Source organism: Astatotilapia calliptera, chromosome 6, assembly GCF_900246225.1.
Source record: "Astatotilapia calliptera chromosome 6, fAstCal1.2, whole genome shotgun sequence".
NCBI lineage: Eukaryota > Metazoa > Chordata > Actinopteri > Cichliformes > Cichlidae > Astatotilapia > Astatotilapia calliptera.
This window is the reverse complement of record NC_039307.1, coordinates 30,308,746-30,334,916: the sequence shown is the minus strand read 5'-3', so window position 1 is coordinate 30,334,916 and position 26,171 is coordinate 30,308,746. Positions and strand designations below refer to the sequence as shown.

General features: G+C 40.0%; 2 protein-coding genes across 2 annotated transcripts; both read left to right on the top strand.

Moving 5' to 3' along the window:
* Positions 1 to 783: 783 nt before the first annotated feature.
* Positions 784 to 4,105, top strand: LOC113023328 (microfibril-associated glycoprotein 4-like). The gene is made up of 5 exons (XM_026169347.1): positions 784 to 964; positions 1,758 to 1,955; positions 2,289 to 2,385; positions 2,556 to 2,723; positions 3,198 to 4,105. The coding sequence occupies exons 1-5, from the start codon at positions 956 to 958 to the stop codon at positions 3,467 to 3,469; spliced, it is 744 nt and encodes a 247-aa protein (XP_026025132.1). The 5' UTR covers positions 784 to 955; the 3' UTR covers positions 3,470 to 4,105.
* Positions 4,106 to 5,490: 1,385 nt separating this feature from the next.
* trip10b (thyroid hormone receptor interactor 10b) lies at positions 5,491 to 26,087 on the top strand. Its single transcript, XM_026171625.1, has 14 exons — positions 5,491 to 5,820; positions 11,964 to 12,079; positions 12,187 to 12,240; positions 13,110 to 13,257; positions 13,422 to 13,484; positions 13,843 to 13,947; positions 14,223 to 14,351; positions 14,530 to 14,676; positions 15,431 to 15,592; positions 22,435 to 22,544; positions 23,013 to 23,145; positions 23,241 to 23,308; positions 23,820 to 23,941; positions 24,030 to 26,087. The coding sequence occupies exons 1-14, from the start codon at positions 5,797 to 5,799 to the stop codon at positions 24,173 to 24,175; spliced, it is 1,527 nt and encodes a 508-aa protein (XP_026027410.1). The 5' UTR covers positions 5,491 to 5,796; the 3' UTR covers positions 24,176 to 26,087.
* Positions 26,088 to 26,171: the final 84 nt, after the last annotated feature.

Here is a 26,171-nt window from a genome sequence, read left to right as displayed (position 1 = left end):
ATAGCCTGTAGAAAAACTAGGATTGTAACGTATTCCTCTGCCTTTGTTTGCCTGCACAGTGAAGGTTTGTCATTTTTCACTTACAAATAACCTTCTTCCTTTCTAGCTTTGATGGCTAAAAGACTTCACACAAGGCTGATTGGATGCCTGTTTGAGTCGAGTTTTTCAAATTACACTATAAAAAGAGTTTTTTCCTTCAGCGAGTAAAAGAGAAAGCTCTCTGGGCATCTTCAGGGCAAAGAGTCAAAATTCAGTAAAAATCCTTGGATCTTTTTCTTCCTACATTTTCAAATGGTCTTAGTAACGTCTTCATAGTATAAGGGACACATTTCAGAATATTGATTTGATAATGTCAAATATCTGTTTAATAATTCAGAGTATTAAACATAATATTTACATATTTTCTTTAAACTAAAGCAGAATGCTGGGAGCCAAAGGTATAATTTAAGCACTATAGTATAGTAATACTATCCAAGTATGCTAAAACATCAGCATTGTTGCTACTATTACTAACTGGTTTTGCCTTGTTACCAAATCTTTATTTTCACATTATCACCCCCAGTTTCTGGCCACATTTCAGTGGAGTCAACTGTAATCACTGTTCCTACCATGTTATTACCGATAATTAATTAATAATTTAGAAATTTCCACATTATTTCCTTCTTGATTCTAACTTGTTACCGTGCTATTACCACTTTTTAACAATTGTGCTGTGCTGAAAAAAAAGTGCTACCCAGAATGTTTTGGTTTGTCTCATTAAAAAAATAAATCAGAGTTAGATATGTATGTAACAAAAATTGACCAGTATATTTTATCAGACTGTGGGTGTCTACAGACAAACGCCCATGTCACATGACTCCACAGACAGACCCTGCTTGGACTATTTAAAACTGTCCCTCCTCTGAGATCCTTTACCATAGACTGACCTGAACAGGAGACCCACCTCCACATTACGATGATGCAGGTAAGAATAATGCAAGCTACACATTAACGACCCCCCCCCCCCCCCAAAAAAAAAATGTTAAATTTAAAATGATATGATGATAGGGTATGCTATATTCTGCATCTGACAGAATATACCATATATACTTCAATATTGGGGTTGAAGGCTGCAGACATCAACAAAAATGCCAGACTACCTCGTCCTAACAGACAACCTACGTGTGCTGCCTGTAATCTCTTTCTACTGTTGACTTTATCCTGTTACCTGATATTTTTAGTTAACCATTAGCAGGCACTCCCAGTTCCGCTGACAACGTGTCATCAGTTTACAGACGCCTGACCTGTGACCTCACTCTCTGTGACGCATGCACAGAACAAATGTGGGGGAATAAAACAGATTTTGCTTCACTGAGCCCGTGTAACACCCTGTTCTCCAGAGAAGTTACACAAATAATTGCAAAACTTTATGGCAAACATCAGAGTCATCCTGCAGGGAAACCCCAAATGTCATCACTGCTGGATACTGGTGGTATCATAGCAGAGGTGGCAAAATTACACACATTGCTTACTGAAGTAGAAGTACAGGAACATGTGTTAAAAAATATACCAGTAAAAGCTGGTAAGTACTGAAGGATCTTCTTTTCTCAGGTACAAGTGAAAAAGTACAGACTCTGAAATATAAGTATTTTTAAGAGGCGATCAAAAGAACAAAATATCTGCATGATTTTCCGTGATAAATAAGACAAACATTTTTCTAGGGTACAGGAAACCAGTGTAGATACTGGAGGTGCTATAATCTCTTTCCTCTCCTCTAGGAGACATTCCTCGTAGCTCTGCTCGTTCTTGTGGCCTCAGTCCACTCCAGCTCCCAGTTTTACCTTCCCATTGACTGTGATGACATATATCGCAATGACAACACAAGCTCCAGTGGAGTCTACAAAATCTACCCAGGAGGTCCCACTACTCCCCTGCATGTCTACTGCGACATGGACACTGATGGAGGGAGATGGACTGTCAGTATCAAATCCTATCATCATATTTTCAAATAAATGTCAAAGTTTTTTGGGGGGGGGGGGGGTGTCACCGTGCTGCAGAATAAAACATGTATTTTTGTGCTGACAAACATGTCTGTTTGTCAGCACAAAAATACCGAGCTGAATTTCACGAAACCCTCTGGAGTGGTGGCACCTGGGCAAAAATGAAAAATTACATCTTTAATTATGATATATGTTTTTGGCATCAGTGGAGAATGCAGATGTGACCAACTAATAATGTTAGATAAATATATAGCATTTAATGTTAGTAAACATTAAAGGTCTCAGTTTGTTTCGTATTCTCCCTCTCAGGTATTTCAGAGGAGGATCGATGGGACAGAAAGCTTCTTCAGGCCCTGGAGGCACTATAAGACAGGGTTTGGGAATGTGGCTGGAGAATATTGGCTGGGTGAGTGCAGGAAGGAGAAGTGCATTAAATACAAGGCGCTTGTGCTGCTTTTAATCTAAACTTGGTGTGGCGAGATGAAATGATGGAGCCTGGGAAAGAAACAGTGTCAGAAATAGGATGCTGGTGCACGATGCAAAGTGAAACAGAGCTGTGTGTGTGTGTCTTTCCAGGTCTGGAAAACATCTTCCTGCTGACTATGAGGAAGGAGAACGAGCTGCGGGTCGACATGGAGGACTGGAACGGAGAAAGGAGGTCCGCACAGTACTCCTCTTTCTCAATTGAGTCTGAGACTGTTGGGTATCAGCTTCACCTGGGCAGCTTCACTGGCGGTGCAGCAGGTGAGGAGTGTGTCGAGCACAAGAGACTGTGGATCATTTTTAAACCTGGCCAAAAATAAAATTATAATAATGAAAGAACATACTGATTTTTAAAATTTTGTTTAAGTGGAAAAATCCTATTAAAGAGATATGCCAGTGTAGCTTATTAATTTGAATAATGTTTTTTTTTTTTTATCTTAATGGTTTGCAAAGTGCAGTATTTGGTCTGTACAGAGTCATTCTCTTCCTTTGAAAGGAAAAACAGCTAAAGAGACAATTGTTAAGATAATAATTAGGAATTAACTGCTGAAAATAAAGGCTGAGGAAAAGTTCCAAACTATTTTCCTCTACATATTATCTCCAAGTAAATTAACTACTTCTGTCAAACACAAAAAGCCAAATAACAAATACAAACCCGTGTGAGAAAAGTAAAAAAGACCATAGAACCTTCTTAGTCTTGACTGCACTCACATTTTCCCTGTTTTCTTCTTCTAGGGGACAGTTTATCTGAACACAACTCCATGAAGTTCACCACGTACGACAAAGATCAGGATCTGTGGGATAAAAACTGCGCTCAGCATTATTTGGGTGGGTTCTGGTACAATCAGTGTCACATCACTAACCCAAACGGCATGTATGCGCCTCATGGTGCCATTGGGTATGATAACGTCCACGTGATTTGGCATACATGGAAGGGCTGGAACTACTCCCTCAAGACCATTGCCATGAAAATTCGATTAAGACCTAAGTGTTCATGCAGAAATTAACCTGATTTTCTAAAGATAAACAAGATTATGATAGTACCCACCCTCCATTGCACGAGAAGAGCTGGGATGTGTGGGGACACCATCTCTAACACCCAAGTTGTTCTTGCTGAAATTAATTTACAAGCAATAAAGAAACAGTTAAAACACCCATTTATTTCCTTTTTTTTTTAGTTTAGTGCCTTGTTTCAAAAATACAAACTGTAATAATAGTTTAAATCTGCATACATCTACTTTTGAAATTTCTTATTACAATATTATGTTATTTAATAACATATCGACCCAAATATCAGTAGTATTGATACTAACGCTGGTAATGGCATCTGATCGATACTAGCGCTACAGGACTGGTGCTTTCTCTCTATCCTCTAAGATAGAGTAGACTAAGTTTAAAAGTTGCAGTTAGTAGGAGGAGGAGGAGGAGGTGCCATTCAGCTCCTATTAGAAACCCAATGATATGCTACTGGAAAAGGTGAAAGGCATTTTCATTGTGCTAGCTCTTTCATAAATATAATAAATGGTGTTTTTTTTTTAACTATCTCTGTTCTTGACTTCTGTCATTTTTCAAAGAGTCTACATGATTGCCAGGAGACTAACATCAGGGGCAGCAGAGCTTTGAGCTTAAAGCTAATTTCATCTGGCTAACTAGCTAACAGGGATAATGCTAGCATGTTCGTCGATGGCTTTCTGATGGTTTTTTAATTCTTATTTTGATATTCGCTGTTTTCACACTCATTTAAAGTCCATACCTTGTACTTCACCATTTTCATTTACTTACTATTAGTAGCGGCCTCTCACAAAGCACATTATATGTTCCCAATTTTTAGTTGAATCTGCCAAAGATAACCCAGTTAGACAGGTATTAAATATTATATTAGCAATATTTATTAATATTCCCAAGTGTAAATTGCCCTATGGAGTTACAAATCAAAGTTAAAAATTTTGGGGACAAACGGGGAAGTTTGGGAGAGAGGTAGACATCTGTTAAACATGGTGGACGCTCTGTCATGGTTTAGGGCGAAATTTCAGCCTGTGGTATTAGAGAGATCTCCAAAATTTATGGAATTATGAACTCAGAAAAGTACCGTCAGGTTTTGGTCCATTAAGCAATATTATTTAGAAAGCATCTGAATGGCAAATGCTTCACTTTCATCATGACAATGATCCCAAACTGACTGCCAATGCAGTGAAAGCATACCTGGATGTAACACTATCAGTCATGTATGTCAGGAAGAGTTCAGGCTGTGTTGAAGAATAAAGGTGGTCATACTAGATTTGACTCTGAAGCTCATTAGAATTGCACAAACTCTGTTTGTGCCTTATATGGTGCATTTCCATGTTCATTTACATATTTCGGTAAATCACTGCACCTATTTTGCGTTTTCATAGCAAAACATAGAGGAATGTCTAAAGACTTTTGCAGTGGTATAAAAAGAAGAGCCCGAGTGACACTGCCCACTAGTTAGTGAAGTGACTCTTATTTTTTAAAAAAAAACCCAGAAGTCACAGGTTTAGACTGCTATATCATCTGTTTTTCTTTAAATTTGACTATAATTTACAAAATTAACACCACGTTACATTATCAGAAACTAGTGAGATCATAAACACATCTGGAACGTGTGCACTGATGTCATAGAACAACACAGCTGGAGAATTTTTTCCCCAAAATGGGCTATACAAGGGCGCTCCTTGAGGTCGCCCCCTGCTGGCCATTAAAAAACTTTTATACTTTTTAAACACAAAAAAGGGCCCCACAAGGAAGGTGCTGTTTTATGTTACAACGAGGGTTAAAAAAAAAAAGTTTTAAGTAGCTTAAAGAATGTTCTTACTTCCTCTATCAGTGCTGTGGGGGAAAAAGTTAATTAGTTTATTTGGTTTAATCTTATGTGTAATGTTGTGAGTTATCTGACGAGCACTGGATACATCATTGGGTTAAAGTTTGGAGCCCAACACCAGCTTTTATTATGAAAAAAACAACAACCTCAAGCTGCTTCTTTAAGATAAAACAAACAGAAAGGCCGCTTCCTCCTCCTCCTCCCTCTCTCGGACCCAGAGTTGTTTCAGGAACACTTTTTTTTTTGCGCTCGCTGCCTGCTGGAAGAAACAGGACAGTCGCGTCCGTGCCAAGGAGAAGGCGTAGACTTCCTTCAAACATTTCCTCTACCATCTCCGCTTTCGTGCCTCAAAGTTTTGTTACGAGAAGAGTTTTACTTTAAAGAACATACTAATAATTAAAAAAACAATCTCTGCCTGATCGCCTTTTGCCTTTGCTTTAACACACCGAAGAGTCCTGCTCTGCGAATCTTCTCGCATCTGAACTTTTTTGCGACATGGACTGGGGAACACAGCTCTGGGTAAGTTGACAGCTGGCTCAGAAGAAGCGGAGGAGCCTTCTGGGATAAGTCCTTAGAGGACAGCGTTCCGCCTTTTCACTGTTTCTTTAAGTGCGGTGCCCTCTTAATTGTTTTCGTCGATATTCACCGTAGCACACGGTTGTTTTTCAGTAGCTGGCCTTGGCTAAGCAAGACAACAGCGGGAGTCTATCTGTAAAGCCTGCAGCGACAGGATTTCGCAACTCCTGCTGCATACCTTATCATAAGCAGAGGGGAAAGGAGAGGTTTATTACTCTTTTCTGGTGCACTTTTGTGTACACACAGTGAGCTTAGGGTGTGCTCCACCACACACACTGTTTTATCCTCTTCTTTCATATGAGCTCAAACCTGAAATTTTCCTTTGTGACAGGAAGTGTCCTGGCTGCAGATACAAACAGTGCAATGTTTAGGAAAGTATAACCTCCTTGCTCTTGCCCGTGTCTCAGTTGTTGAATCATCAGTACAGTCAGCTCCCTCATCAGTCACGGCACACCAACACCAGCGCCTTCAGTTGGGTGACAGGGCATTTAAGGGACTGTGGCTACAAGCCACAAGATCTAAGGCACTGACTGATAAAGATCTCTCTCAGCGTTTGGCTCTAAAGATCAGAAATCCTCTTCCCCAAAATCCTAAAGCAAAGTTCTGTCCTGCCCGGTGTCACAGAACGACAGGAAATCCTCCCATCTGGAAAGCTCCAGATAGAGATCGTTCACCATCTCTGCTTCTTGAACAGTTCATTGATTATCAGAGTAGTTCCTAGTTAATCAGATGAGTGAAGGTGGCTGCATGTGCCTTTGACTACACATTGTTGTATTTTAGGTCAAAGAAAATGAAAACATTTGGGCACAGCGATCTGAAATGATTGCACAGATAGAGTTAGACTTAGTGAGGCTGATGGCCTGAATCTAATGTGTGTCTGTTCCAAAAGAGTTGAAAGTCATTCAACTGCATTCAATTGCTTGCAGTGGGTTTGGCTGCATACCATAAACTTGGGTGTATGAGGCTTCATTGATACTGGAGCAAGAGTTAGAGGCCTAGACCTGAAACGATGAGAAAAGCGTTATTTATTTATTAGTTTAGTGAGTAAATGTCTTGTAGACAAAAGCATGATGTGACATTTGAGAATTCTTTCCAAAATCAGAAGATATTTGGTTTTTCATGGAACATAGAAACAGGTATGATTCTCACGTTCGAGGATTTGAAACCATAGCTTTTTTGCATTAAAATTGAGATAAGCGGTACTGAAATATGAAATTGAGCCTGCACAGTGCAGTGGTTAGCACTGCTGACTCATAGCAAGAAGTGTCCTGAGCCTTTCTGGGTGGAGTTTGCATGCTCTCCCTGTAGCAGTATGCTTTCTGTCCAGGTGTCCCAGCTTCCTCCCACAGTCCAAAGACATGCTGGTGATTCTAAATTGGCTCTTGGTGTGAATGTGAGCATCAGTAGATATCTGTCTCTCTGTGTGTTATCTCTGCAATAGACTGGGGACTTTTCCATGGTGTACCTCACCTCTTGCCCTATGATAGCTTGGAGAGGTTGAAGCCCTCCCCCTGATTTGGATAAACAAGAGAAGATAGATGGATTGATCCAGTTTTAGGTTAACATGCTCTCTCTCTGTTTGTGTAAACTGAATATCTTGGGGATGAGGAGAGACAAACCCTGGAAACATGTCATGCATTTCTTTTTCAGCTGATTTAATAGTGCTGTTTTAATTCTGGAAGAACTTTCAGCTGTTCCGGCTTCTTGGTTGTGCATCGTCACTATCTCATCAAATTAAATCATAAAAGATTTATTGGGCCTGATTTCAGACACATGCCCTCTAAAATACGCTCAGACATATTAATTGTCTTTGGTGAGCGTTCGACTCTGTGCTTGATGTCAAAATAAAGTCCTGTGGGTTTAGACAATATTTTGTTGCACGGCATAGCTTTGTAATGACCGACTTACTGGCTGCTTAGTTAAAACCACCACCAGTTCTTATTAAATATGACGCAGTCCAGAAGGTGTCGAATCACCGCGGAGCCAAGTCAATCGCATGTTGTTCAAAAGAGAAAAAAATCTTGCAATTTGTAACAAGAACGCATGATGTAAGCAGCGTACTTTGTGCAGAAGGTTCAGCATTTCTATTGTCCTATCAAAGATTTTGATTATTTAAAGCATGAGTTATCCCATTAATAGAAGTGAAACATCTCAGGTCATGTGGATTTAAACTCTTGCTTGAGGACATGCAGCTCTGTCACATTGAAAACCATCTACTTCGCAATCAGGATGATTGTGTGTCCGTGTACGTGCGTTTTGCTTTTTGCCAGTTCAGTTGGAAGAAATCTCCCTGATCACATGATGACACTAAAACAAGCTAGCTGTGGAAAATAGTGGAAACTGACTCGTTCATTTAGGTCATTTTGATAACAAATATTGTACATGTTTGCACAGAGCAGGTAATCAAACTTAAAGAATGATGTTGCTGTGGAATAGTCTCTCTTTGTTGACCTGCCTGCATCCTGCTGATATGTAATTCAGGGACCTAGATATAAATCAGCTACATCACTGCTTCCTCCATTGTGCCCAATTTCTCCTTTATCTTGATCCCAAGTTGTATTGGCATGTAAAGCAATGGTGGTTGTATAAGAAATATTAATTGTATGTTATGCATTTCTGGAAATTACGGCATGTTTATTGATGTAACGCCTATTTTGCACACAGAGCAGTGTAGTACAGTGTTTTAGGACACCACTCATTTCTTTATATTCTACTATGAAAGTTGCAAATGGGTGCAGCGATTTATTAATGTGCAAACATGAATGGAAATACAGTATATAAAGCAAAAGCAGAGTTTGTACAATTCTAACAAGCTTGAAAGTCAATATGTGGTTTGACTACATTTTTTTTAACACCGCCTGAACGGATACACACAAGTATGAAGGCGTAGTAGAGAAGGTATTGCAGGCAGCTTTCTTGTCATTTCTTTCAGCAGTTTTCAGGAATAGTTCTCCAGGCTTCTTAAAGGACTTTCAAAGCTGTTCTTTGGTATTCTGGCTCTCTTTTATTCTGCTCTCTGTCAGGATGAGCCCACACTGCTGGTTGAGGTCTCTGGCGAGGCCAATCCATCACTGATAGTGTTTCATTGTGTGTTTTCTCTATCCTGATATGATTTTAGTGCCTTGGCTGTGTGTTTGAGATTTGACAAATTAAGCATTTGGCAATAAGATGCTTTCCAGATGGTATTGCATGGTCAATCAAAATCTCACTATACTTTTTTGTGTTCATAATTCCATCACTTTTGGAGTTTTGGAAGATGCCCAACACCACTGGCTGAAATGCAGCCCCGAACCATGACATGCTTGACCAATTTTACACCTGTCAAAGTAGGTTATCTTTCAACTAACGAAATGGGAACAAATTCGTTGCAAAGCAAAGTCTAAGTTTTAAATGGTTTCTTTGGTTGAGTTGCCTGTTATATGTAAACACAGCACTGGTTCATCTTTTGAGTTAGGGGCCTTTTTTTTTAATCTTTGAATGATTTAGAGAACAGTATTTAAGTGGCTTAACAAACGAAAAAGATTCCTCTGCAAATGCTCAGTTACATTGACTGCAATTTGCTAAAATATTTAACTTAACTTATTTAACTGTGCATTACGTTTTCCAGTAAATACACAGAATCCCACACTGCATATCTTTAAAGGGTGATTTCTATAAGTCATGCTTTAAGTGACAGATTTCCACTTTGGCAAAATTGACATCCACTAAGCTTTCAGCTTTTTCTTTAATTCTTTGCTGTCCATATTCTAAATTTACATTTATCGTATTTTGTAAAAATAACAACAAAAACAATTCTAAAAGAGCCTCTTTGAAAATCTTTGACTCCAATATGTCAATTAAATTCAACATGTATCTAATATTTCAGTGACAGTGTATTCAGTTTTCTGAAAATGGGTATAACATTTAGATAATTAGCTTTATTTGCACGGACAATTTAACATGAAATTCACATTCAAAAGTTGTATGATTTAAAAAAAAAAAAAATTGCAAAGTAAGTAATAGAATTCATAGTAATGCGTAGTAAACCTGCCTGGACGTGGTCTTTAAACACGAGTCGTACAACCCATTTGAGTAAATTACCACTCTGACAAAAGCTATTAATAACTTAGAAGCTGACTTACAAGTAGTTATTACAGTAAATGTTGTTGGGTGGCTTTTATGAGTAGATGAGGTAAAAACCTGACACCAGATCAGCTGCAGTCAGGAAGCACGGCTGCTGCTGGCAGTACTGTGAGGGCAGGACCAGTCAGACTGGTTCCAGGGTTTAGATAGGCCCCTGGGAGCGTCAGTCACAGGGCGGAGGTTCACGCTGAGCTAATCATTATCTCATTCTTGAACGCTCTTTGTCTTACAATCAGTTTCCTTTTGTCACACAAGCATGCACATGTATTCCAGTAAAAGTGAGGTAGTGCAACAGAAGTGGGAAATGCACGCATTAATCTGTGTCAAGAACTCGTCATACACTCTTTAATCTCTTGCATCGAAACCTGCATTAAATAATTCAATCTGATTTCCACGGTCATTTTACTTCCTGGCATAAACTATGTTGCTTTATCATACTTTCCTATTTTCTTATCCCGTTCGCCTCCTTCATGGCCTCTCATATCAAACTGTGTTACTGTGTGATCTCCATTTAGATTCCCCCTCCTCTGAGGACTCTGTATCTGTGTCTCTGGTCCCAGAAGGCCCTCCAGCACCAACGCATGCACTTAACCACACACACACACCACAACAAAGAAAAAGGTGGAGCCCTCCTTTGTGCTTCACAAGAGACACAACAAGGGACCCACCCGTGGGGCTTTATTACGTGTCCCAGACACTCATGTTTCCATGTAATCAGATTGTTTTCTCCTCCAAGCTGCTTCTCACTGTATGTCATTAAACAGTGTAAATAAAAGCCAGCAGGGCTCCCTTACCGGTCCAACAGGTTTTTGTGTGTGTGTGGATTGATTTGCACAGATGTGTCTAAAGCGAGGGAGGAATGCTGACAGGAGAGTACTGTTGGAGCGCTTTTATTCTCTACTACACCTTCATACTTGTGTGTATCCGTGTGCAGTGAGTTATTCTTAGGCCTCCATTTTCTATTTGTGGCAGATCGACAGCCTGATTAAATGAGTTGCGAAAAGCAATTTAATTAAAGCTCAAACGATTAGCTGAGCCACAGGAAATTAATCAGTGTTCGTCTTAATAAGGGATCAATTTTTGTTGTTTTAATTATTTTTTTAATGCAAAATGGCACAAGTGAATGTTTTCTGCTTATTGTTTTATGAAGGAAATAATTTTGTTGTTTTTAAAAATTTTAATGGGCAAAAAATGAGTTACATGAAGGCATGTTGGACTGTGGGAACTTACAGCCCAACTTACATTGAGAAAAAGACCTAATATTAGCTTGATAGAAGAAGAAAAATTAAGAAGAACAATCAATAATGAGAATATTAAGTTAACTGCAACCCTAAATTAAATGCAGAATATGCGCCTTGTGAAATACATCCCGGGTTGAGCAATGAGTCTCATTTTGTGAACTAATTGTGTAAGTCAAGCAAAAAGGCCAAATATTCTCCAATGTCTGCGCTGTGAGAACTTTTGCTTCCTTTTGTGATTGCAAACTGTGTATTCTGGGCTTTCGTGACCTTGTGTCAGACAAAAGAAACAATTTCATAACATCTGTTATGGCTTCAGAAAATTCTCGTGGGCATTTAAAAGTATTTCCTGACATTTTCAAGACCAAGTCGTCTCACTGAGAAAATACTCAGCAGCAATGATAAAAACAATAATTTTTTGCAGCCCTGCAGCACACGGCGCTGTGGATGTTTGCTTTATCAGAGTGGCTGTTGGTGAAAAACTCTTTTAAGTCCTGTGTCATAGTTTGCTGAAGCCGTGTTTTTGCTTGTGCATGGTCAGCTTACAGAGTTTTAAAAGGCAATCTGACCTACTGACATGCTATGGCATTTGTATAGTTAGGGAAGTAACAGGATGAGGAAGGAAGGACAATTTCAATGGAAGGAGAAGTTTCCATTGAAATTGTCCAGAAACCAAAGGTGATATTTTGATATAAAACATGTTTCTCTGTGCTGTTCTTCTTTCAGGATCAGTATGATGTCATCGACAAGCATACACAGTCGGGCCTTGACCTGCTGGACCGCTACATCAAATTTGTGAAGGAGCGCTCGGAGATAGAACAAAATTACGCCAAGCAGCTCAGGTGTGGTCCTTCTGAATGTTTATTCATTTTTATATGAAATGGGATCTTGAATTTATTTTTGCCCTATGCATGCTAGTCAAGTGGATGTTTTTACACTTTTCCAACAGAAATCTCACAAAGAAATATGCCAAACGAGGAAACAGGGAAGATCAAGACTGCAAGTAAGAAAACAAAAACTCGTTTCCAGCTCCAGTTTGAGTTGCATTGTTACATTTCTCCATTTCAGCTCTTATTTTTTTATTTGTATATAACATTTTCTTGGTTTTTGAGGTTTTTCTGATATAACCTTTAACTATATACTTTAATGACTGCAGATAAGTTGCAAATGGTGCAAAGTTTTTGCAGAAATGACTGAAGATTGTATGTAAGAGAATGCTGTGATCATGTGGGCTAACATTTTCAAGTTTCACGTTTAGCATCTTTTTTTCTTCTTTGCATTCACACATTCGGATAAAAAGCTTGAGCTAGTGGAGTAGCATGGCACATAATTATATATGATACTAAAAATTGTGCTAACTGTGGTTTGGAGGCTTAAAAGATTTTGAACAGATGGTCCAAAACTATGCTAATCAGTAGATAGCTATAGCTTGGTAGCATGGTAGTTAGCTTGAAGTAATAAAGGCTGCATGTCAAACATAGAGAATATGCAAACCATATACGAAACTATATCATTCTGAGTCTGAAAAACAAAGCAAATGAAGAAGTGCCTTATACCTGAAACTATGATGTCCATTATAACCTCACTCATTAGCATGTAGCGCAACTCAGTTTCTCAGTCAGACGTGCTGCTCGCCACGTCTGGTTTAAAAACACACAGACGGCAATGCAAAAACACTCCAACAGGACTTCAGTAACCAGTATGTGACATGTGATGCTATGATCACTATGTCCATTTTTTAATAGTTTGTTTATTACTTTTTTTTTTTACAACTGCTGTTCAGAGTAGGGTTTGTTTTGTTTTTTTACCAAATAGTACGTTAAATCTTGACCTTTGGAGCCAACACTTTATCCCTTTGCCATCTTCTCGCAGGTTCAGCAACCATGCTTCATTCCAGGAGATCCTCAACGAGCTCAACGATTACGCCGGGCAACGTGAGCTCATTGCTGAAAACTTGATAACTGGCATCTGTGTTGATCTCTTGAAGAAGCTTCAGGATTTTAAACAAGAACGGAAAACGGTGAGAGAAGGAGGAAGCGAGTGTGAGAGGGAGATAGGGAGGGAGGGGGAGAAAAAGAAAGGAAGAACTGACGGGAAAGTTTGGCAGGTTAAAGACTGATTTGCACACTTTGCTGTCATCATCTTGAACCGCCTGACATTTATTGCATCCTCTTCCTTCCTCAGCACCTGGCTGATGTCAAGAAGGCCCAGCAGAATTTAGAGAGCAGCTTTAAGCACCTAGAAAATGTGAGTCTTGTGTTGTTCGCGGTTTTAGTTTGTTACTGAGCAGATCACTCAAGTGGTACCTCAAGATGAAGATATTCTTGGTAGTAATTCTTATTCTACAGATGTTACAGCAATATCTCAATGACATCATTGGAGTTTACGTTATTATGATTTTTGCTGTCATACTGTTAATAATTTATTGGTAACTCTTCAGGTGACAGATTACCCGAGGGGCAGTAAAATATGGCCATGACTTTACTCTTAGTATCTCAAGTGGAACTCAGTTCTTTCATTTTTAAATTGTTAATACTACTAGGGCTGAAATTATTAAAAATAAAGTTTGTGTTTAAGTTTAATATGTGTGTGTTTATGCCTACAGACGAAGAAGCGCTATGCCAAGGAGTGGGCGGAGGCGGAAAAAGCCTCACAACAAGCAGAGAAAGCGGAGTGCGAGGTCTATGCCACCAAAGTCGATGTCGAAAAAGTAAACACACACATGCACGCGCTAGCTTTACTTGAGCAGTGTTTCGTTTTTAGTTTGTTTTTACCACTTTTGGATTTTGTGATATTTTCCCTCCATGAACTTTTACTTTCTGTCTCCCGCTCACCTCCTTGTGTATCCTCCCATCACCTCCGTGCATCTATTCCTGCATTCCACTTTGCATTTTGTTTTGTCTCTCTTCATTTCTTTTTCTTGCTGAACCCTTTTATCCTCCCATCTCTTGTTTCTGTTGTTCCATCTGCCCTTCACTCTGAAAGGCCAAGCAGCATGCCCATGCTCGCACTCACACGGCAGAGGAGTGCAGGAATGACTATGCAGCAGAACTCCAGAAATACAACAAGGAACAGAACAACCACTATTACACCGACATACCGCAGCTCCTCAATGTAAGGCAAACGTATTCATAAAAACACTGTGATGATGTAGCACAAGTGGACAAAGCTAATATGACATATGTCAATATAAACAAAACAATTCAGTGAGTTCATACATTGATGAGTGGCCATTGTAGAAATCAGCAAGTCTGATTGTGAAAGGAGGCCCTTTAATTTGTGCTGTGAACAGAAATTGCAAGGCATGGATGAGCGGAGGATCCGGAGCCTTGCGGATGGCTACTGCAAGTTTTCAGATATTGAGAAGAAGGTGCTGCCCATCATCTCGAAGTGTCTAGAAGGAATTTCTGCTGCTGGGACAAAAGTTAATGAGAAACAGGCAAGTGTGAAATGTTTGTCATATTTTTTTTCTGTCAGGTTTAGAGTCATCTCCACGAAAACACAACTTTAAGCAAAACTTGGAGATGTCACTGTTAACATTTTCCTGCAGAGTTTATGGGCTCAGTCACTTGTTTTTGGGTGATTTTGATTAAAAAATTAAACAGTTTTATTAGTTTTTCTCATACTGTATTCCAAAATACAGGATTATCTGTGGTATGAAACTGCATCGATATTGGTTAGTGGATTGGCCAATCGCAAGCCATTAGCCACTGAGTGTGTTTGGGGTCATGACATCAAGGCTGCAGCCATCTTTTATACTGTCTGACTGTCACACAGATAACGGCTAATTATTAAGCTACAGAATTTCTCTTAACGTCTGGAAAATCCAGATCTGTCATGTAAAACGTTAAGTGGAAAAAAAAAAAAAAAACTCTCAGGCTACAAATTGGAAATGAGTCACTTATACAGAAATTCACCTCTTCACTGTTTTTACAGAGGGGTAAAAATGTACCTAAATGCATTTACTTCTGACCAGCGTATGTAGACAGCATCTAGTGGAAGGAATGGTGGTTTTTGACTTTGATGTTGCTTTTTAGCTGTAAAATTTGTAAAATAAAATAAATAATTAAATAAAAAGATTAAACGCCTCTAATTGCTGCACTTAAAAATCCAGTGTCACTGCCAACCCTTTTAAGGTCTCCGTTTGTTGCTTTGATGTGACTGAGTCTATTTCTTTGTTTTGTTCTCTGGAGGACTCTATTCTGGTCATCGAGCAGCACAAATCTGGTTTCGAGCCACCTGCAGATGTGGACTTTGAAGACTACTCCCAGGGCATTAAATCGGCAACCTCAGAGTCCAGCCTCAACCCGCCAAAAGTGCGCGGCCTGATCTGGCCGTTCAGCAAGAAACACAAGGTGAACTTGTACCGCACTCTCCTCTTCTGCATGTAAAAACCTGAATATCATTTCTAATCTGGGCTAAGATGATCCCAACATTTTTAAAAAGATGTGTAGCTAACTTAGTTAGTTTTGTTAGTCTTTCCTAAAATAGTACATGTTTTTACATTATTTTGAAATGAAGACACAGAGTTGATTTCACGATTGGGCATGCTAATCAACTTACAAAGACACTCTTTTTCTTTTGCCTTGAGTTATTTAAATATGGAGCTTGAAATTACAAATCTCATCAGGATGTAACATAAACCTTGTTGTTAGTATTATAGAGAGAATTTTAACCTGACAGGCAGTTTGTTTTTGTGTTGCAAGTCTCTGAAATTGTGATGAAAGACCTTTTTTTCTCTACAGACCTTTATGACCTTTTATACTGTAATACAGAAAGCACAGCCCATTTCCTTTCAGTGTCCCATTAAGCCACTGCATGGAACAAAAGCAGGACCTCCCTTAAGTGGAATGCAGCCATCATTAAGGCATCTGTGTTTTCCCTGCTGTGACGTGTCAAGTTATGAAAAAGGTCTATTATCCAGCAGACTGCAGGAAGAGCTTCATTCTGTATTTTCTTTTCATCAGCAGGTCCCATTCAAAGTCCATTTACAATACAGTGTTAGTCAGTCTCTCAACACTTTTACAGAGTTAATCTCCAAACTCTAGAAACAGAAAACCTGCAGGTGCTCGATGCAGTGTGGGACTCTGGCTCCTGTCAACCTTATCGAGAATTGCAAATACGGTCCTGTCATAGTCTTATAACAGCAGTTTCGAACAAACGCACACACGCATACATCAGACTCAGCTCACATTCCACTCATGTCGTACCCCACTACCCCATTGCCTAGGGGGCCGATTCTGATTCCAGGCTGCTGCACAGACATGCCCCAAACATATTTCTCACTGTCCCTCTTTACACACATTATTTCAAGCTGTGCACCTCTTTCACCCGCTCTCTCCCCTTTCTTCTTTTCTCATTACCATTGTTATTTTATCCCTCCTATTCTCCGCTCCCTTGCTCCTCCACCTTGTCTTGTTCTGTTCTCCATCTTCCCCTCCTTCTTTATTCCACCCCAACCCTCAGCCTCTGTCAAACTCAGGATTTCCACCTTAAAGACATTAAACAAATGTTGCTTGGTGAGTGACGCCCCCGTCTTGGTTCACGTCTGACCTCCATCCCCTCGCTTGCTGTCGTGTTCACGCCCTTGTTTTGCTGTCCTAATCTGTTTCATGTACACAAGCTTTGGTTGATATTGTATCTGTGCGTTCCATGCCATGTGTTTGATGTGTACCTGCCTCTTTGTTTCTTTCTGTCTAGATAATGCAAGCTCAAAAGCAAATGGTAACAATTATGATCACTACATAGAGGGTATACCGGTAGAACTTGATCTGGTGCTGGATTCTTTTCAAGGGGAAGTGATATATAAGGAGTAACTCCACACTAATTAATGCTGCACTGACCTTTGTGGGTAGAAAGCACAGACACCCTTGCTGTCAAGTTATCCCAGTAGCCACTCAGTAAAAAATGTCCCCTATAGACCACCACAATAATAAAAGAGACAGAGAACTGTTAAGAGGACATAATCAATTGCAAAGAAGTTTAGTTTTTACTATTTTGATCGCTCATCGCAGCTGAGGGGCATATCTGTTTCCGTTTGACAGCTTCTGTTCGTGACTGACCCCACTTTCTTGCGCTTAGCTACAGTTCAGTTGGCTTTCAGTACCTTTGACCCCTACAAAGCAAGGAATTTACTTCCTGCTTGACTTTAGATTCCTGACACAGGGAGGCATCTGCTCCAAGTCATGTCATTCAGGAAATAAATGTCACCGGATAGCTGGTTGATGTTGTACTTCCTCCAACTCTTCCAGTCACTGCTTGCAGGGGGATGCTGCAACACATTACACTGCTCATAATTAAGGAACACTTTGAAAATACATCATATCTCAATGGGGGGGAAAGTCATACTGGATATCTATACTGTAATGGACTAGGTAATGTGTTAGGACTGAAAGGTGGCCACATTGTGTGATGGAAATAAAAAATTATCAATCTACAGTGGGCTGAAAAAATGAGGTGGCAGGCGAGTCCATTTTAATTGCAATTTCATTTAATTACAAGAGCTCAGAATGGCACTCAGTAGTTCGTTTGTATGCCTGACAACATCCTAATGATGGGTTATTACCTGGGGGATCTCCTCCACGATCTGGTCCAAGGCATCGCTGAGCTCCTGGACAGTCTGAGATGCAACCCAGCACCACTGGATGGACTGAAACATAATGTCCCAGTTCTGTTGGATTTAGGTCAGGTGAGCTTGGAAGTCAGTTAATGGTATGAAGTCTTTCAACTTCTAGGAACTGCCTGCATGCTCTCACACATGAAGCCGGGCATGGTCTCGCACCAGGAGGACCCCAGCACCCACTGCACTGATGTAGGGTCTGCCAGGTGATCCAAGGATATCTAATAGCAGTCAGGGTGTTGTTGCTTAGCCTGTATGGGTCTTTGTGTCCCTCCATGGATATGCCTGTCCAGACCACCAAATCGGTCATCCTTAACAATATTATGGGCAGCATAACACTGTCATGGCCTTTCCAGTCCAATGGCCTCCTCCTCCTGTTCCTCCTTGCAAAAAGGAGCAGACACTGGTCCTGCTGATGGGTTAAGGACCTTCTACAGCCCTGTCCAGCTCTCCTAGAGTAACTGCCTGTCTGCCGAAATCTCCTTCATGCTTGTGAGACAGTGGTTGGAAACACAGCAAACCTTCACGCAATGGCACATACCGATGAGCTATCGTGAGACTACTTGAGCAACCTCTGTAGCGTCCAGGTATCACCTCGTGGTACCAGTAGTGACACTGACCTTAGCCAAATGCAAAACTAGTTAAAAAAGCAGTCAGAAAAGATGAGGGGAAAATATCAGTGTCCTCCACCTGTGAAACAATTCCTGTTTTTGTAGTATCTCATCGTTGCCCCTCTAGTGCACCTGTTGTTACCTTCTTTAAAAACAGAACAGCTGAAACTGATTAAACCCCCCCCCCACCACCACCACCACCACCCCCCGCTAGTTAACTGAGCACGTCATTAGCCAAGAAGTTTAAATGACTTGATGCTTTTCTCTCATTTAAAAAGTGTTCCTTAAATATTTTGACCAGTATAGATGTAAACTAGAGCTCCTTCCACAGATGGGAACTATTTCCTCCAGTCATATGTGTATATAAACTACAGTTAGGTCCATAACTATTTGCACAGTGACTAAATTGTTGTCATTTTTCTTGATACATCGCAGCTGAGGATTTAAATTAAAAAAAAAAAATCAAGATGTGATTGAAATGCAGACTTAATTAATCCCCTACTTTAACAAAAGTATGGCATTAAGTGTTTTCGAATTACAGACATTTCTTTTTTCCCAAAGCTCAAAAGCAATTGTTGAGTGACAAGCATAGCCACAGGAGGGCAGTTTCCTCTTTATCTTACGATTTAAAAATAAATTGAGTTGATCACAAACATTGAACTTGTGTTCAGTTGTTTACTGGAGCTCTCGGTTCAAAACCAAAAGAGATGTGATGGAACATCATTAGGTTTATTTTGTTTTTTCAGCCTATCAGAGAGACCAGAAAAAAATCACTGACAAACCTATCAGCACATAAAGCCCTGAAAGACCACAGAAGACCACTGAAATGGATGATTAAATAATTTTTTTAATGGGTAAGAATAACTTCTCAATATCTAACCAAGTCACGAACATTCAGAATCCCAGGTGTTCTCAAATGTGTTAGATATGCTTCAGAGTAGCCTTATCTAAGTCAAGAACAAGAGACGCCTTCGTGAATAAAATACGGGGCATTTACAACATAGCGCAAACTACTAGTTACATTCAACAACAGAAAGGCAAGATTTAACTTAAAAATCATTAGACAGATAAAACCAAGATTACCGGAGAGAAATCGCTCATGATCTGAAGCATACACATTATCTCTCAAACATGTTGGGGGCAGTGTTATGGTATGGGCATGCAAGGCTGCCAGCGGAACTGGGAAACTAGTGTTTATTGATGTTGTGCCTGCCGACAGAAGTGGCAGCATGAATTCTGAAGTATACAGAGCCATACTTTGCTCAGATTCAGCAGGTTCACTGAGCAGATAGCTAATAACCAACAACACACTGCAAAAGCAAACCAAGAATTTCTCAAGACAAAAAAATTGGATATTTCTAAATACACAAGTCAGGTACGTGATCTCAAAGCAACAGAGAACGCATTTGAGTTACGGAAGACAAAACTGAATGCACAGAGACCCACAAACAAACAGCAACTGAGTGTGGCTGCACTAAAGAGCATCTCAAGGGAGGAAACAGGGTTTCAGACTCCAGGCAATCATTGACTGCAAAAATAACTACATGGAAAAACACTATATGACTAAAATTTCTAAACATCTAATAGAATACATTTGTTAAACCCCTTTGAATTAAAACTGAAAGCCTGCACTTCAATCACATCTTGATTGTTTGATTGTAAAATCCACTGTGGTGGCGTGCAGAGGAGAAATTACAAATGTTGTCATTGTCCAGATGCTTGGAACGGCCGTACCTTTATAATTGTGTGAGCATGTAGCCTGTTTGAAGAAGAGAAGAAAGGTGCTGTTAGCATAATAGAAACGTGTCTTTTGAATCCTTTGGTAGCTCCAGGCAGTATCCAGGTACAGAGAGGGCGAGACAGCGCGAGTGCAGCTTTCATTTATCACTGACCGTGGGAAAGGAAGCTTCGCTTTGTGGGGTAATTTTCAAACAACACCAGTTCCCCGCGCTCCTAAAGCCACATGCCATTTAATTTACGCTATTATAAAGACGTTCTTATTATATAATTAATAAGCACACTTGTTTTAAAATGAAAGCGCAAGTAAGGAAGTGATGAAATAACTAATTGCCACAACAAAGAGCTCTGTAAAGGTCGGGCTGCATTGTGGGAGTTGGGCTGGTAGTGAAGCTTGTTTCTGGGCTCCCGTCTCATCAGTTCAATAAAATATTTCTCAGTTTTATTAGAACGCCTCTGATGGTGGAATGGCTGTTTTATTGCCAATATTGTAAATGTATTCATGTGTCATTTGCTTCCACCCAGCGCTGACGGATGCACATTTGAACAGCACATCATGTCATAATTTTATATAAACCAGAAAATGCTGTGTAACCTGCAGATCCCAGTCGTCTTCTACACCTGCTGGTGCATTTCTAGATGCTCCACCCTAAATGAGATTTAGCTTTTGTAGGCGATTCTCCAAGAGCAGCAGCTCGCTGCGTTTACTGTCCATTTACTGTTTCTGGACATGGAAAGTTTTGAAACACAGTCGCTGTTATCAGCATTAGTACTGGTGGCACCAGCGTGGGTTATGCTAGATAAGAGATCTGAAAGGAAATAAGTGATATGGCATTACACCTGTAATCACAGTCGGGTGTGGTGTGTGGAAAAAGGCCTAGTGGGCAGTGCACGCAGGGTTCTCAGTGTGGTTGCAGTTACTCTTTAATTCCCCCGATCAAATGCTGTTATCTCATGGGAAAATCGACTGTTTTTGTTCTATTGAGGACGTCCTCTGAATTTTCTCTCTCTGTGATGACATACAGGTATGTAACATTTAAGGTGAAACATTGAAGTAAATTCAGATCAATTTAATTTAAAGATTTATTTTACATACTATTTACAGTATATGTATATTATAGCTTGACCATCCAATCCAGGAAAAAGCTTAATAAAAAGTTACAAAATATGACATTTTAACCTGGAGGTTCACTTCACAAATATATTAAAAACAACAGTGAAGACAGCCAAAGTGGCTTTTATTAACTATCATGTATAACGAGTGCGCATAAAGCAGTAAAGACCCAACATTGATTGTTGCTGCTCCAGCTGTTTCCAAAAATAGATTGGACTAGATTATTGAGTCCAAAGTCCAGATTAACATTTGTTTAATGTTAAATGCTTGTGCATGTAGGCATAAGGAGCTCCTTACCTTTTCTAACTACGCTCCTTCTCCTACTTTTTAGTAGTTTAAAACATATTTCTTTTAAACTGGTGTGCCAATATTATTATTATTATTATTGTCTTACTGTAGAATCAGTAGTGCTGGCACTTTACCTTCCAGTGTAGCTTAACACAACACCTGCTACCTTCACAGAAGTCCTCGCTCTTCGTGTAAAACACTTTTTGATTCGTAAACTAAGAACCAAAACCAGCAAGAAAGTCCCAATATCATAAATCATACAGGGTCATATTTTTCCCAATTAGGCACATTCCTAAAAACGTATAATATAAAACAGTATTCTGTAGTTTGCATTTGCATTGTGTGTCATATTTTACTTGTTTGCTGTGCCTCTTTGTTATATTGTCTTTTAAAATTTACTATGTGTAATGAATTGAATCTTTTCTGCTACTTAAATGCGTACTTGTATACCATCACAGGAGAGAGAGTCGGCCTTGTTCTGTCTGTAAACTGTTCATCCAGTATAAACTGTAAATGCATTATTACTTACTGGGTTTTTACTATAAATGTCTCTCCCTCGTTTCTGTTTCCTTAACTAACAACCTGCATTTGCTGCATTAACCTGTGTGTGTGTGTGTGTGTGTGTGTGTGTGTGTGTGTGTGTGTGTGTGTGTGTGTGTGTGTGTGTGTGTGTGTGTGTGTGTGTGAAGATGTCTGTCTAGAGGTGGGAAAGATGAAGACAGCCGGTGGTCAGAATTCATATGATTGTTGTATACGTGATGCTCAGGAGATTTAACTGTTTGCGTGTGCGTTTCCGTTGTTGTTGGTGTCGTGTGTGTGTTTGTGTAGCAAACTCCTGCAGAAGATTACTCTCACCTTCCTCCGGAGCAGAGGAAGAAGAGGCTGCAGACGAAGATTGACGATATCCACAAAGATCTGCAGAAGGCACAGGACCAAAGGTGAAAGCGTCGGCAACACTATGACAGACGTCTCTGAAAAATGCTTTTGACTGTGACAGACAGCCGAGTGCGAGCTCCTTTGTGCATGAACTAACTTTGAAATGAAACGCGGCTGCCCGAGGCTATATCTCCCACACATGCTTCTTGTTTAAACCAAAACAGCAGCAAATATATAAGAGAGATAGAAATGCAAAGTCATCATTTCATATCTTAAATAAATGTGTACTTCTAACTTTGTGGAAGCTTAAAAAGGTTATTTTCTGTTTGAACGTAATAGTACCTAGAGCTCATGTCAGCTCCATTAATAGATAACAAAATAACTTCACCAAGCTCTGACCCCGACCCCATTCAACAGCTTTGCAGTGATTTAAAACAGCAGCTCAACAAGTGTTCTCAAAAAGACTTCCTTAAACATCACATTCCCCAAACATTAACACCTCTCTCTTCTTGTTTCATCACTTTTGTCAGTGAAGCCCTGGAGAAGATGAAGGGTGTGTATGAGCAGAATCCACAGATGGGAGACCCCTCCAGTCTGGAACCTCGGATCCTGGAAATGACCAAGGACATGGGCCGCCTGAGGGGAGAGCTCGCCAAATACGAGGTTATCGCGCACATACATATGCACACGCAAGCTAATACCGTACTGTATTTTGGGGCAATTTTCATAAACATTTCAAATCTTCATGTTCTTGACAGACGTGGCTCTCAGAAGCTCTGGGAGGAGAGGAATCTCCATTTCCTGTCAACAACAACACAGAGTATGGGTAAGTTTAAAGGAAACGTACGAGGAGACTTCCAGTTTGCTTAGCTTAGCTTAGCTTGATGTAAATAGCACAGTACTAAAGAAATGTAGACCACCTGTCATAAAAAGAGAAGAAACTGTCCAAAACACGTTTAAAACTGAAATCACATATTTATGCTTATAGAAAATCATAATTTTCTAGTTCGGTGATCAGATTTGTAACAAAAAAGTTTGGCTGGGCCACTGAAGATGTTCACATTTTAAACTTGGCTGTGGTGGTCTGACGTTTATGTGACTTTTTTCCCCTCTCAAAAAAGCAAGGCACCTCCTTAGGAGCTATTGCTTGATGTAATTTTAAAAAGTCACATGGCCATCACATGACAGTTGTCTGAATCAGGGGTGCCTTGTGTCCTGAGTCAACTGACTGCTGGCTGTAGCTTGATGTCTGCCTTTTAGACACTGATACCAGTTACCTTAGCGTGTGAACATTTAAAGTGAAACAGAATGAGTAATCTTTTTTTTTTCCATCTGAGGACGAGCATGTCCAGCAGGGTAACACATGATCCTGATGCGAACATCTACGCAGAGTTCGATGAAGAGTTTGATGAAATAGAAAGTCCTATTGGCCAGTGCACGGCTCTGTACAGCTTTGAAGGTGAATTTTATGACTGACATGAAACTTGTTAATAAATAGGTCTCCATTTAGCCTATTATACATCTCTTACTTGGGTGTTTATGTGCAGGCAACAGCGAGGGCACCGTTTCCATTAAAGAGGGAGAGCTATTGAGCATAATGGAAGAGGATAAAGGCGACGGATGGATGAGAGTCCTTAGAGCCAGTGGAGACGAGGGCTATATACCTTCATCCTATGTCAAACTCGCATCCTAACTTCCATCACAGAGCTTGTGATGGAAGTTAACAGCCAAAGGTGAACACAAAGTCATTCCAGATAATTGGAGCTGCTCTCTACATCTTTTATCTCAGCTAGTGATGTGTATGGAGAGATGAAAGTGAGTGATTATAAAGCTTGTTATCGAGGCGGATCGCAATATCATACACTCCATCTCTGCTCGCCGTGGCAGACGTTGCCTCTAAACGCAGACGGACGACACTTTGACTTTTATAGATCTCAGCTCTTTTAAAACAAAAAACCCCAAAACTTTTGAATGTATGCCTGAACATTTTGTCACGTGTGAAGTGACCACTCCTGTAACATACTTTGATATGTTTATGGCAATGTTTGTATCCATCCACTTGACTTTCCCACTAATGATTTGAATTAACCTGCTGAACCTTTTCTTGTTTTAACACCAACTATTTACCCAATTCCTTCATGTGAGAGGATAATGTGAGGGTTTTTTATTATTATTGTTATTATTATTATTTAGAAATGTGATGTTTAATTATTTTAACTGAAAACCACTACTCAGTAGGGAGTGCACAATGACCCTCCCAGTAGACGGTGAGAGGAAAGGATAGGTTTACGTGTGTTTATGGTCTGTTTGGAACAGAACTCGGGCTCCATGTGAAGATTAGTCATTTTTCTCCATGGCTTCACCAACCGGTTATTCAAACACTTTCACTTTGTTGCTGACTCCTCCTGACCTGATTCAGACATGCCGCGACAATGATGGAGACAGTCACGCTATGGAAGTGTAACTATACTTTTGAACATTTAGATCTCGCAGCGATTGTCATGCAGAGCACAGCGTCTCTGTCTGCACGGTGCCTCTCAGAGACCTGTAGCTTGCCCGTCACATGCAGGCCCTGACAGCGAGCGAGATTTCTCTTCTAGATTGGGAATGGGGAAACTGCAGAGGTCTGTCTTAATCTTATTGGAAATTAATAACTGACTTGGCCAGATAACGAAAGCACAATGGTTGTTGCTGTCTGGGGCATTTTCTGGTGAGTCAAGCAACTCACAAAGAGCCTGTGCGCGGTCTAATCCGGCGCACGCTCCTCGGTTAACCCGTGGCATGCGTTCAGGCTCGTGTCGCGTAAAAAGTGATGTTACACATTCTAACATAGTGACGTTTACAGAAGTGTCCATGAAGCTGTCAGAATAAAGGAAGGTGGCTGAAAGGGGGCTTATGCAGGATCTGAGTACTGTGAAGACAGACTTTTTAAACCATGTGAACCTATCCTTTGTCTTCACACCAGACATTGTAGTTTCTCTGTGACAGAGGGTTGGAAGGGAACTTGCTTTGCGGTGCTTTTTGTGAATTAAAGGTTTGTCCGAAGCGAAAGGAAAAGTGCTGGCAATGAAAGATCAAAGTTGTGAAAAAAAAATGCAGAGTTTATTAATTTTTGATCCCTGTGAATTGCTTGTGTTTGAGGGTGCAGCTTCACTGGCTTTATCATATCTGTTAATACAAATGTGGTCTACAGGCAGTTTTTGGCGGTGGTCGGACTCACGCTGGAAGGGTTACAGCTCTCATGGTCAGCTGTTTGCTTTCTGTTTCTCATATTCTCAAATTGTTTAAACTGCATGTTTCCTGAATGTTTGCCTGGTCAGATTGTCTAAAATGAGGTCCTTTAAAAAGCAAAACTCTTTCCTTTTCTTTTTTTCTTTAAACTTGAAATGCCGATGGCCCCGTTCAGCCAATATTATGAAGAATCACGGCATCAGTGGAAAGGAAATGAGTTTTATGATTCACCTCCTCACTGGAATCCCTCCCAACAGCTATCAAATATTTCTAAGATCAAATCTGAAACGTTTAAAGATGAGCCACATAAGGTTTACGCACGTCTTCTCCAGCACTCTGACCCGCACGAGTAAATGTTTTCTCAACATTCAAAAGGAATCATTGTCATTTTTTAAAAGAAAATGTTTGTATTTACTTGTATCATAAAAAAGGAAAAACATTTGTCTCGTTTTATTGCA

What these genes read in the sequence shown, in the direction of transcription:
- LOC113023328 (XM_026169347.1), top strand. An exon ending in CTGATGGAGGGAGATGGACT is followed by an intron (nt 1,956 to 2,288) that starts GTCAGTATCAAA and finishes TCTCCCTCTCAG; the next exon opens with GTATTTCAGAGGAGGATCGA. An exon ending in GGCTGGAGAATATTGGCTGG is followed by an intron (nt 2,386 to 2,555) that starts GTGAGTGCAGGA and finishes GTGTCTTTCCAG; the next exon opens with GTCTGGAAAACATCTTCCTG.
- trip10b (XM_026171625.1), top strand. Translation starts at nt 5,797, where the DNA reads ATGGACTGGGGAACACAGCTCTGG. An exon ending in CAGAAGGCACAGGACCAAAG is followed by an intron (nt 22,545 to 23,012) that starts GTGAAAGCGTCG and finishes CACTTTTGTCAG; the next exon opens with TGAAGCCCTGGAGAAGATGA. An exon ending in GAGAGCTCGCCAAATACGAG is followed by an intron (nt 23,146 to 23,240) that starts GTTATCGCGCAC and finishes TGTTCTTGACAG; the next exon opens with ACGTGGCTCTCAGAAGCTCT.